This window comes from Danio rerio, chromosome 21 (assembly GCF_052040795.2).
Source record: "Danio rerio strain M-AB ecotype USA chromosome 21, GRCz13ab, whole genome shotgun sequence".
NCBI lineage: Eukaryota > Metazoa > Chordata > Actinopteri > Cypriniformes > Danionidae > Danio > Danio rerio.
The window spans coordinates 1165001-1178543 of NC_141041.1; the positions used below are offsets into that span (position 1 = coordinate 1165001).

General features: G+C 39.2%; 1 protein-coding gene across 8 annotated transcripts in view; it reads right to left on the reverse strand.

Moving 5' to 3' along the window:
• Window positions 1-3064, reverse strand: part of ric1 (RIC1 homolog, RAB6A GEF complex partner 1) — a 75479-nt gene extending 72415 nt beyond the window's left edge. For all 8 annotated transcript variants that reach the window (XR_015519390.1, XR_015519392.1, XR_015519395.1 and 5 more), the window contains exon 1: window positions 2579-3064. Coding sequence is in view for 1 of the 8 variants with exons in the window: in NM_001442814.1 (NP_001429743.1) it covers window positions 2579-2719 (141 nt within the window). In the remaining 7 variants the exon portion in view is untranslated. The remainder of the gene's footprint in view (window positions 1-2578) is intronic.
• Between the last annotated feature and the right edge of the window lie 10479 nt (window positions 3065-13543).

Sequence of the window (13543 nt, forward strand, 5' to 3'; positions counted from 1 at the left end):
TGTTTGGGCAAGTTTGATTCTGGGCGGAATTATTCATCCATTCTTCAACCATTAAGCAAATTAGAACCTCGTACCTTTAGGATAACAGTAACAACACCAGATTACATTTAATGACATGAAGGGATTCAAACCTACAACCTACACAGATATACAAGGCTTAACCACTAAACAACTAGACACATTTTAACCTCAAACCTCTAGGATAACAGTAACAATCCAGATATTTAACCACACTTGTTTACATTTAAAGACATAGTGGGATTCAAACCTACAACCTACACAGATCTAAAGGCTTGAAATGGTGATTTTTGCAAACATAGCTGAATTATGTGGATGACTAATATACAGTATTTCAACGCTAAACTAGACAAATCTGAACCTCAAAACTTTAGGATAACAGTAACAACCCAGATCTTTAGTAACACTTGTTTAAATTTAAAGACTTTGAGGGATTTAAACCTACACCCTATACAGATCTAATAACTTGAAACCGTGGTCTCTGCAAGTTTGATTCTGGGCTGAATTATCTGAGTTATCATCCATTCTTCAGCCTTTAAACAAATTAGAACCTCAAACCTTTAGGATAACAGTAACAACGCTAGCTTAGATTTAAGATGTGGGGGATTTGAACTCACAACCTACAAAGGTATACAATCTTTAACCACTAAACAACTGGACAAATTAGAAACCCAAACCTTTAGCATAACAGTAACAACCCAGACCTTTAAATCACAGTTTTTTACATGTATTGAAGTGGAGGGATTCAAACATATAACATACACAGAACTAATGGCTTACAACTGAGATTTGTGCAAACTTAGCTGAATTATCTGGACCACTGATATTCAGTCTTGAACCACTATACAACTAACGTTCGACAAATTAGAACTCTAAACCACTGTGATGACAGCAACAACACTAGTGTACATTTACAAACATGGAGGGATTCAAACCTATGACTTACAAAGGTATACAATCTTTAACTACTAAACAACTAGACAAATATAAACCTTTAAGATGATAACAGTAACAACATTAATTTGCATTAAAGACCTGGTGGGATTAGAACCTACAACCTACACAGATCTAATAGCTTGAGAGCGAATTATCTGAATTATCTGGACCACTGACACAACAGTAACAACACTAGAATACATTTAAAGACATCAACAGATTCAAACCTACAACCTACAAAGGTATACAATCTTTAACCAACTAGACAAACTTAAACCTCAAACCTATAGGTTAACAATAACAATCCAGATCTTTAATCACACATCTTTACATTGAACGACATGGAGGGATTCGAACTTACAACCTAAAAGGTATAAGATCTTTAACCACTAAACATTTAGACAACCTTAAACCTCAAACCACTAGGATGATAACAGTAACAACGCTAGATTACAGTTCATGACATGGAAGGATTTGATCCTACAACCTACACAGTTCTAACAGCTTGAAAGTGTGGTTTGTGCAAACATGGCTGAATTATCTGGACCACTGACATTCAGTCTTTAACCACATCTAGACAAATTAGGACCTCAAACCTTTAGGATAACAGTAACAACACTAGAATACATTTAAAGACATGGATGGATTTGAACCTACAACCTACAAAGGTATTCAGTCTTTAACCCCTAAACAACTAGACAAACATAAACCTCAAACCTCTAAGTTAACAGTAACAACACAGATCTTTAATCATACGTTTTTACATTTAAAGAACCTACAAAGGTATACAGCCTTAAACCACTAAACAACTAGACAAAGTTGAATCCTCATAACACTAAGGTAATAATAGTAACAACATCAGATAACATTTGATGACCTGATGGGATTCGAACATACAACCTACACAGATCTAACAGCTTAAAAGCGTGGTTTGGGCACACATAGCTGAATTATCTGGACCACTGACACACAACAGTAACAACACTAGAACACATTTAAAGACATCAACAGATTCAAACCTACAACCTACAAATGTATACAATCTTTAACCACTAAACAACTAGACAAGCTTAAACCTCAAACCTCTAACATGATAGCAGTAACAGTAACAATACTAGCTAACATTAAAGACATGGGGGGATTTGAACCTACAACCTACAAAGATCTAATAGCTTGAAAGCGTGGTTTGGGCAAACATAGCTGAATTATCTGGAGCACTGACATTCAGTCTTTAAGCACTAAACAACTAGACAAATTAGAACCTCAAACCTTTAGGATAACAGTAACAACACTAGAATACATTTAAAGACATGGACGGATTCGAACCTACAACCTACAAAGGTATACAGTCTTTAAACATTAAACAACTAGACAAACTTAAACCTCAAAGCTCTAAGTTAACAATAACAACCCAGACCTTTAAATTACACGTCTTTACATTTAAAGACTTGGAGAGATTCGAACCTACTACCTACAGGTATATGATCTTTAACCACTAAACAACCTGACAAACTTAAACCTCAAACCACGAAGACAACCGTAACAACAGTAGTTTACATTTAAAGACTAGGAGGGATTCGAACCGTGAACCGATCTAAAGCAGGAGAGATAAGCCGTTTCTTACCCTGCTGAACCAGATGCTGATCTGGGTCTCGGACAGCACAGCCAGGTAGAAGCGTTGCGCGCTGGGCTCGATCCGAAAGGGCCGCTCGTCGCTCCGCAGCGGGCACAGGAGCCGCCTCGGCCAGCCGCTCAGAAAATACATCGCGATCGGTTTCGGGTTTAAGTTCCGACCCAAATCACTGCTCCAGCGGGGCGGACAGACTCCCTCCAGCGGCCTCCATGCAGCAGACGCGAAGCTCAGCCCGGGATCATCATCAGCGGGTCCGGTGTCGCTTCGTCCAAACTCCGCGGTGTTTCTCCGGTAACGGTAGCGGGATGTGTGGCGCTGGAGCCGGTCACGGAGCAGCGGATGCGGGGCTCAGGCTCTCGGCTCTCACTGCCACACTGGATCGCTGGATTCTGGATTCCGAAGGGAAGTTTTGGATGCGAATTTCTGCCATGAATCCTCCACCGTCGCCATCTTTAGTCCCTTATTTATCCTCGATCTGCTTCAGGCTTCGGGCGCCCCAGAGTCAAAACTGCGGTCATCCGCGCGCCTCTGAGCGTTTTCGCCGGCAGGGGGCGCACTGGGGCCCGCGGGACTTTAAACTATTTAAATTGTTTATTCATTCATTTTCTTGTCGGCTTAATCCGTTTATTAATCAGGGGTCACCACTGCGGAATGAACCAATAACTTATCCAGCATACGTTTTACGCAGCGGATGCCCTTCCAGCTGCAACCCAGTACTGGGAGAACTGTTTATTTATTTTATTGTTTCAAACAGAACATACAAACTAAATGGTACATATACTCACAATATTATACAAAGCAATGCCTTCTCAAGGTTGAGTTTATTGTTATAGGCAATTTTATAAATCATTAATATAGGCAAACACAACATATATCGACACTTTAAGGTAAGGTAATGTTGTTAGAAAGTCTATTTTCTTTATTTTCCCCCTAATTTCTAATGATATCAGGACGGTTAACAATAAATGAAGTTGCAACAACATAAAACATTAAATAAAATACACAAACTAAGGTTTATTTACCCCAAAACAAGCAAACAAAAGCAAAATATGCCAGAGGGGAAGATATATAAGGTTATTAAACGTGTAAGTGTAGGTCAGTTTTTCAGACTCGTCTTGTGTTTACATGACTCTGATTTGCGTTAGACAGATTACCTGTAATGCTCTTATTTTATTGATTTTCATACACTTACTAACCCTTTCCTTTGTTTTGTTAGTCTTTTTTTTTCTTTCTGCGGCTAATGTTTGTATTTTTTTCTCTTTTGTATCTCTATTATATTGATCTCCTGATTGTGGTTGTTAATTTACATTTTTGAATAAAAAATACAAATAAAAGTCTTGTGTTTACATGCTCGTGCCCGCGACCGGATGTGTGCGCGAGCAGAAGCTTGTGTTTGGCGCGCTCTAGTCTCCCTTGAGTTCTGTTTTTCGTGACGCAGTGAACATGTTGGCGTCATACGTCACTTCCATACAGGTGGCGTGAACGCGCGCGGTCCCGCGTCCGGTTGTTTATAGATCAGACAAGTGAACTAAAATTATTTACATATTCACAAGAGCAAGTTTTGTAAGTGTAAACAGTTTTTATTGTTTAAAAAATTAAAATGAAAATATATTTTGAATCTATTGATCGATCAACAAACTTTAATGCAATACTAACAAGAACTTCGATGAAGGACTAGGCTCTTATGTTAGACTAAATGACTGAAAACCTCTGGATTGTTGTTGTTTGATTGATGACATTTGTTGTTCATTTTTTTCAAGCATTCAATTAAAAATAATAATAATATAATTTATTAAATGTCTCTTTTACTGTATTTTATTAACGTCTAGCCCCACCCCAATCCTAAACCCAACCCTCACAGCACGATAAAAATATGAATTATTGTTATACAGTGTTACAGAAGTGATGCTATATGGATGTGCGTATCTACAGCTGTATCCCTTCTAGACTTCACCTCCGCGCCCAGAGCGCGCGCGCCACCTGCTGGACAAACAGCGCAATATCCTGCACATTTCATTAATCAATACAATAATAATAAATCAATAATACAGCCTGAGTAAAAAAAAGCTGAGTTTCCATTAAGATTTCTCTTTAGATGTTCTCTGAAAAGCCGATTTTTTTTGTTTTTACGTGTAAATCAAGGCATTTAATTAGCATACCTCTGTAGAGTACACTGTCATCTTAAAGATCCACATCTGAAAGCATTAAAATAAGTCTTCACCTTGGAATAATAAGGTGCTATCTGCGTTCTAGAGGATTTTGAGATAGTGAGCTTCACAGTTTTTGCATTCTGTGTGTGCCAGATCTGTTTCGTACATTAACAAGACAGAGACCCTGAATGTTCTCTACATGGGAATGATCAAAGTTCTCTTACATTTGCAAACTGGGGTAAAACAAAGGCAGAGAGAAGCTTCTCATTCTGAACAGTCATTTTACACATATAGTTGGGGTCAGAATTATTAGCCCCCTTGTTTGTTTTTCCTAAATTTCTGTTTATCAGAGAGCAGATTTCTCCAACACATTTCTAATCATAACAGTGTTAATAACTCATCTCTAATAACTGATTTATTTTCTCTTCATCATGATGACAGTAAATAATATTAGACTAGATATTCTTCAAGACACTTCTATACAGCTTAAAGTGACATTTAAAGGCTTCCCTAGGGTAATTAGGGTAACTAGGCAGGTTAGGGTAATTAGGCAAGTTACTGTATGATGATGGTTCGTTCTGGAGACTATCGAAAAAAACATAGCTTAAAATTGCTAATAATATTGACCTTGAAATGATTATTTAAAAATTAAAAACTGCTTTTATTATAGCCGAAATGAAACAAATAAGACTTTCTGCAGAAGAAAAAATATTATCAGACACACTGTGAACATTTCCTCAATCTGTTCAACATCATTTGGTAAATATTTCAGTTACATTTAGGATTGATTTTTGTTATTTATTTAGAATAATAATTGTATGATGATGATGATGATGATGATGATGATGATGATGATGATGATAATAATAATAATAGGGTTAAGCAGTGGCGCAGTAGGTAGTGCTGTCGCCTCACAGCAAGAAGGTCGCTGGTTCGAACCTCGGCTCAGTTGGCGTTTCTGTGTGGAGTTTGCATGGTCTCCGTGTATGTGTGTGTTTTACAAAGATGGGTTGCGGCTGGAAGGGCATTCGCTGCGTAAAAACCTGCTGGATAAGTTGGCGGTTCATTCCGCTGTGGCGACCCCGGATTAATAAAGGAACTAAGCCGACAAGAGAATGAATGAATGAATGATAATAATTGTATATTAATAATAATAATTAAAATCACAATCATCATAATGATAATAATCATAATAAACAAATTTTTATATGTATTAAAGATAAATAAATATATTTAAATATATAATAAAAATAAACAATAAATATTATAAACAACACAGAGCTATAAATTAATTACAAAAACCACCGGAAATAAATGTAAATGACATGAACTGCCCATTTACCTGTCTAAAGACATTTCTCAAACAGAAGACGTTTTAGTAATGATGATGCTTTTATTGTTATTAAATCCACATCTGAAAGCCTCAGGTCAATAAATACCTATAATACACAATAATAATAATAATAAAGCGGTATGGTGGATCAGTGGTCAACACTGTGGCCTCACAGCAAGAAGGTCGCTGGTTCGAGTCCTGGCTGGGTCAGTTGGTGTTCCTGTGTGGAGTTTGCATGTTCTCCCCGTGTTGGCGTGGGTTTTCTCCGGGTGCTCCGGTTTCCCCCACAGTTCAAACACATGGGCTATAGGGGAACTGATCAACTAAACTGGCCGTAGTGTACGAGTGTGTGTGATTAAGTGTGTATGGGTGTTTCCCAGTACTGGATTGCAGCTGGAAGGGCATCCGCTGTGTAAAACATATGCTGGAATAGTTGGCAGTTCATTCCGCTGTGGTGACCCCTGATTAATAAAGGGACTAAGCTGAAGGAGAATGACTGACTGAATGGAGTGTTTGTAGCAGACGTCTGTACAGTCTGTTAATGTTATAACCAAGATCGACCACTAAAAGCCCCGTCACAGAAAAGAAACAGACAGAAGTAAAATAATTCTACATTTATTCTATATTAAATCTCATAAGTTACACGCAGAACTGATGCTGCTGCTGATCTGAGGTCAAAATCAGGCAGAGAACACACAAACATCATGGAATGATGGACAGACAATCTCCCTTAGTCTTAATTAAATGCCAGCAGAATTAACTTAATCAAAGCATGTGTGTGTGAGAGAGACAGCGTTAGAGTGTGTGTATGAGAGAGTCTGTGTGTGTGAGAGTGAGTGTGTATATAAGTGTGTGTGTGTGTGTGAAACAGTGAGTGTGTGTATATAAGTGTGTGTGTGTGAAACAGTGAGTGTGTGTATATAAGTGTGTGTGTGTGTGTGTGAAAGAGTGAGTGTGTGTATATAAGTGTGTGTGTTTGTGTGTGTGTGTGTGTGTGTGTGAAAGAGTGAGTGTGTGTATATAAGTGTGTGTGTTTGTGTGTGTGTGTGTGTGTGTGTGTGAAAGAGTGAGTGTGTATGTGTGTGTGAAACAGTGAGTGTGTGTATGTAAGTGTGTGTGTGCGCGAAAGAGTGAGTGTGTGTATATAATTGCGTGTGAAAACGTGTGTCTCTCTGTTTGTCGGTGTGTGTGATTTAGAATATATGTGTGTGTGTGTGTGTGTGCCTGTCTGTAATTGTGTGTGCCTGTCGATGCATGTGTGTGTGATTGTGGGTGAGTGAGTGCGTGTGTCTGTTTGCATGTAAGAAAGTGTGTGTGTGTGTGTGTGTGTGAGAGAGAGTTAGTGTGTGAGAAAGTGTGAGTCTTTTTTGGATGAATGATTGTTGTGTGTGTGTGTGTGTGTGTGTATGAATGTATCACTGCATGACAGCTTCTTGTCTCTCCACGTAAAGGCTACCATTGATCTGTATATTGGGGTAGGTGTGTGTGTGTGTGTGTGTGTGTATATGTGTAAGAAAGAGAGAGATTGTGTGTGTGTGTGTGTGTGTGTGAGTAGATGACTAAATCACTGCACTATAATAACTCCTGTCTCTCAATGTGAAGGCTGTCATTGATCTGTGTATTGGTGTGTGTGTGTGTGTGTGTGTGTTTTCTCATCATAAGTCTGCTTTTTTATCCGCCACTGTCTTTGGTCCGTTCGCTGTCGATCCGTTTGCTGCTCCATTACACTCAGCCTGTGGACAACCAAAAGACAAAGATGAACAGAAGAAACACACACAAACGCACGCACGCACACACACACACACACGCACACATGCACGCATGCACGCACACACACGCACACATGCACGCACGCACGCACGCGCACGCACACACACACACACACACACACACACACACACACACACACACACACACACACACACACACACACACATTTTTTCTACCCACTTCAGAAGTTGACTACTGCACTTGTCTGCATTTAGGCAAAATAGCAAGAGAAACTAAAGCAAATCGACTCTAACAGTTACGGTTGTTGACACACTGACTCTGAAACTTTCGTCCCTCATCATTTTTTTTTTTACCGGGTTTGATTTTCTAAATTTTTGGACCTAATAAAATCTCTAAAGTTCAGAGCCTTCATACAAGAGGAAAGCTAAATGCAGAATGTTGAGCTGCAGATGACTTCATGCCAACACTCGGGCTGTGCGATTCGGGGAAACATCTACTTGCGATTCCTTTGACAGATACTGCGACTTGATTTGCGATTTAATTTTGTAGCCAAGCTTCAGCTCAATAGTCAGCATCGTAGCTTCTTACTGCTAAAGTGCAGTGAGCGTTAGTCAAAAAGATCTGAAAAGACTTTAATTTATTTCAACATTTATTCAAATTTGTTTTTAGATATTGAGAAATGAAACGCTGCGGTTACGTTCACACCGCGAGGCTCACTGCTCAAATCTGATTTGTTCTCAGATCTGATGTTTGTGCATGGCTGTTCACACTGCTCTGATAAATGTGGCCAATATCAGATCTGCCAGCCTGATCTTACGAGGAAACCGAAGTATTTTACGTTTTGCCAGTTTAGTGGCTAATTCATACGAATTCAGACGAGTTTAGTCGTACGAAATTGTACAATTTTAGGCGTGGCACCGAACCCCACCCCTAACCCCAACCATCATCGGGGGATGAGCACATCATGCTAAATTGTACGAATTGGATTGAATTCAAACGAATTAGCCACTAAATCAAAAAGTTACGAATTGCCGTGAGATTGTGTTGGATCTGCAGTGTGAACAGATCATGGTCCTAAACTGGTTCTACACGAGGCTCTTTTGAATAGGCTTGCCTCACTAGGGATCTCTGGCACCCCTCTTTTATGGTTTAAGTCATGTCTCGCTGATCATACTCAGTTTGTTATAGGGATGCTCATTTCGGTTAATTTTGCTAACCGACAACCGCCGCTCATTAATCAGTTATTAACGGTTAACTGGTCAGATTACTATTAATTTTATATTAAACAAATTGACGTGTCTATTTTGTGTCTGACACATTAAATATTGCATAAAATACTGATTTATTTTATATGCTAGCATATTAATAATAGAACAATACAACAGAGCATTTTCACGCACCTGCAGTGTTTAGCACAGAAGAGCAGAATAAACTAAATAAAATGAATAAATAAATAGGACCGCCCTAAATTATTTTCCACTTAAATTAATTATTATTACAAAACGAAAACACTGACTGATTATTTTTAATAACCGGCATAGGCTTTTCTTTCCAATCATATGTTTTTTTCTTCCGTCAAATAAAAATAGCAGACTTCCTTAAATCGCTTGCTCATTGGAAAATATGCATTTATTTAATGCCCCGCTGTTATTATTATAATCACAAAACCTTTTACATTTTTAATAGAAATCATTATTTTAAAGATTATGTCTTGACGTGGTTTCCTTTCTCTCCATCGCGGCTCAAGTGCGCGCTGCGTGATGAAAAGACAACAACAACGCGCGCATATGTAGACTTTTGTAAACAGTTTTGTTGTTTAAATATGATATTGCATTAATGTGCATACATGCTTTATAAGCTGTAAAATAAAAGGTAAAGCCTATTTGTTGCGTTTCTGACGCAGATCCAGGTCAACATCAGCGCTGGTTTGGCATCAACACGTCTGTATCAAACAGCAATATTCTTCTTCCATTTTGCTTCTTTGGCAAATGTGTCTGTAGGCACGGGTTATACGTTATCATCCCGCAAGTTAAATATGTCTTGCAGTTGAACAAGGGGCCGAAAACAAGCCGCACCTCACTGCCTTTATGTAGACAAGGAAAAAAGAAGAGAAGAAGCGCGCCCGGTCCTCTTATGAAACGACTGAATCAGCTGGGTATCGATTGTGTTGCTGTGTGTGTTGTTACAATTGTAATATTTAATACTATTGTGATATTCAAGATTTGTACATTCATACAGCTCTGGATAACTTAAACCATCAGAGCGGTGTTAATGCGTCCTGAAGTAAAGCGAAACGGCTATAAACTCCAGCAAGATAGACTGATTATATGCAGAGTCATATACCTTTATCTCTAAATAAAGTATAACTGTAGAAACTGTGTTCATCTTAACTGAAAGCTTCTGTGTGTTTGCTGGCCTCACGCATCACGCACCTGTCAGTCAGTCAGCACGTAACACCAAAGCATTAAACAATGGCGCACAGCACTATACAGTTACAGAAAAGTTTGCGCTGTTATAATCCACTTACCTTTTAATACGTTTTGATGTGATTATAATCCGCTATTAAAAACAGTTGGGTCAGTTGGTGTTCCTGTGTGGAGTTTGCATGTTCTCCCCGTGTTGGCGTGGGTTTTCTCCGGGTGCTCCGGTTTCCCCCACAGTTCAAACACATGCGCTATAGGGGAACTGATCAACTAAACTGGCCGTAGTGTACGAGTGTGTGTGATTAAGTGTGTATGGGTGTTTCCCAGTACTGGATTGCAGCCGGAAGGGCATCCGCTGTGTAAAACATATGCTGGAATAGTTGGCAGTTCATTCCGCTGTGGTGACCCCTGATTAATAAAGGGACTAAGCTGAAGGAGAATGACTGACTGAATGGAGTGTTTGTAGCAGACGTCTGTACAGTCTGTTAATGTTATAACCAAGATCGACCACTAAAAGCCCCGTCACAGAAAAGAAACAGACAGAAGTAAAATAATTCTACATTTATTCTATATTAAATCTCATAAGTTACACGCAGAACTGATGCTGCTGCTGATCTGAGGTCAAAATCAGGCAGAGAACACACAAACATCATGGAATGATGGACAGACAATCTCCCTTAGTCTTAATTAAATGCCAGCAGAATTAACTTAATCAAAGCATGTGTGTGTGAGAGAGACAGCGTTAGAGTGTGTGTATGAGAGAGTCTGTGTGTGAGAGAGTGAGTGTGTATATAAGTGTGTGTGTGTGAAACAGTGAGTGTGTGTATATAAGTGTGTGTGTGTGAAACAGTGAGTGTGTGTATATAAGTGTGTGTGTGTGTGTGTGTGAAAGAGTGAGTGTGTGTATATAAGTGTGTGTGTTTGTGTGTGTGTGTGTGTGAAAGAGTGAGTGTGTATGTGTGTGTGAAACAGTGAGTGTGTGTATGTAAGTGTGTGTGTGCGCGAAAGAGTGAGTGTGTGTATATAATTGCGTGTGAAAACGTGTGTCTCTCTGTTTGTCGGTGTGTGTGATTTAGAATATATGTGTGTGTGTGTGTGTGCCTGTCTGTAATTGTGTGTGCCTGTCGATGCATGTGTGTGTGATTGTGGGTGAGTGAGTGCGTGTGTCTGTTTGCATGTAAGAAAGTGTGTGTGTGTGTGTGTGTGAGAGAGAGTTAGTGTGTGAGAAAGTGTGAGTCTTTTTTGGATGAATGATTGTTGTGTGTGTGTGTGTGTGTGTGTATGAATGTATCACTGCATGACAGCTTCTTGTCTCTCCACGTAAAGGCTACCATTGATCTGTATATTGGGGTAGGTGTGTGTGTGTGTGTGTGTGTGTGTGTGTGTATGTATATGTGTAAGAAAGAGAGAGATTGTGTGTGTGTGTGTGTGTGTGTGTGTGTGTAGATGACTAAATCACTGCACTATAATAACTCCTGTCTCTCAATGTGAAGGCTGTCATTGATCTGTGTATTGGTGTGTGTGTGTGTGTGTGTGTGTTTTCTCATCATCAGTCTGCTTTTTTATCCGCCACCGTCTTTGGTCCGTTCGCTGTCGATCCGTTTGCTGCTCCATTACACTCAGCCTGTGGACAACCAAAAGACAAAGATGAACAGAAGAAACACACACAAACGCACGCACGCACGCACACACACACACACACACGCACACATGCACGCATGCACGCACACACACGCACACATGCACGCATGCACGCACACACACACACACACACACACACACACACACACACACACACACACACACACACACACACACACACACACACACACACACACACACATTTTTTATACCCACTTCAGAAGTTGACTACTGTACTTGTCTGCATTTAGGCAAAATAGCAAGAGAAACTAAAGCAAATCGGCTCTAACAGTTACGGTTGTTGACACACTGACTCTGAAACTTTCGTCCCTCATCATTTTTTTTTTACCGGGTTTGATTTTCTAAATTTTTGGACCTAATAAAATCTCTAAAGTTCAGAGCCTTCATACAAGAGGAAAGCTAAATGCAGAATGCTCAGTTGAGCTGCAGATGACTTCATGCCAACACTCGGGCTGTGCGATTCAGGGGAAACATCTACTTGCGATTCCTTTGACAGATACTGCGACTTGATTTGCGATTTAATTTTGTAGCCAAGCTTCAGCTCAATAGTCAGCATCGTAGCTTCTTACTGCTAAAGTGCAGTGAGCGTTAGTCAAAAAGATCTGAAAAGACTTTAATTTATTTCAACATTTATTCAAATTTGTTTTTAGATATTGAGAAATGAAACGCTGCGGTTACGTTCACACCGCGAGGCTCACTGCTCAAATCTGATTTGTTCTCAGATCTGATGTTTGTGCATGGCTGTTCACACTGCTCTGATAAATGTGGCCAATATCAGATCTGCCAGCCTGATCTTACGAGGAAACCGAAGTATTTTACGTTTTGCCAGTTTAGTGGCTAATTCATACGAATTCAGACGAGTTTAGTCGTACGAAATTGTACAATTTTAGGCGTGGCACCGAACCCCACCCCTAACCCCAACCATCATCGGGGGATGAGCACATCATGCTAAATTGTACGAATTGGATTGAATTCAAACGAATTAGCCACTAAATCAAAAAGTTACGAATTGCCGTGAGATTGTGTTGGATCTGCAGTGTGAACAGATCATGGTCCTAAACTGGTTCTACACGAGGCTCTTTTGAATAGGCTTGCCTCACTAGGGATCTCTGGCACCCCTCTTTTATGGTTTAAGTCATGTCTCGCTGATCATACTCAGTTTGTTATAGGGATGCTCATTTCGGTTAATTTTGCTAACCGACAACCGCCGCTCATTAATCAGTTATTAACGGTTAACTGGTCAGATTACTATTAATTTTATATTAAACAAATTGACGTGTCTATTTTGTGTCTGACACATTAAATATTGCATAAAATACTGATTTATTTTATATGCTAGCATATTAATAATAGAACAATACAACAGAGCATTTTCACGCACCTGCAGTGTTTAGCACAGAAGAGCAGAATAAACTAAATAAAATGAATAAATAAATAGGACCGCCCTAAATTATTTTCCACTTAAATTAATTATTATTACAAAACGAAAACACTGACTGATTATTTTTAATAACCGGCATAGGCTTTTCTTTCCAATCATATGTTTTTTTCTTCCGTCAAATAAAAATAGCAGACTTCCTTAAATCGCTTGCTCATTGGAAAATATGCATTTATTTAATGCCCCGCTGTTATTATTATAATCACAAAACCTTTTACA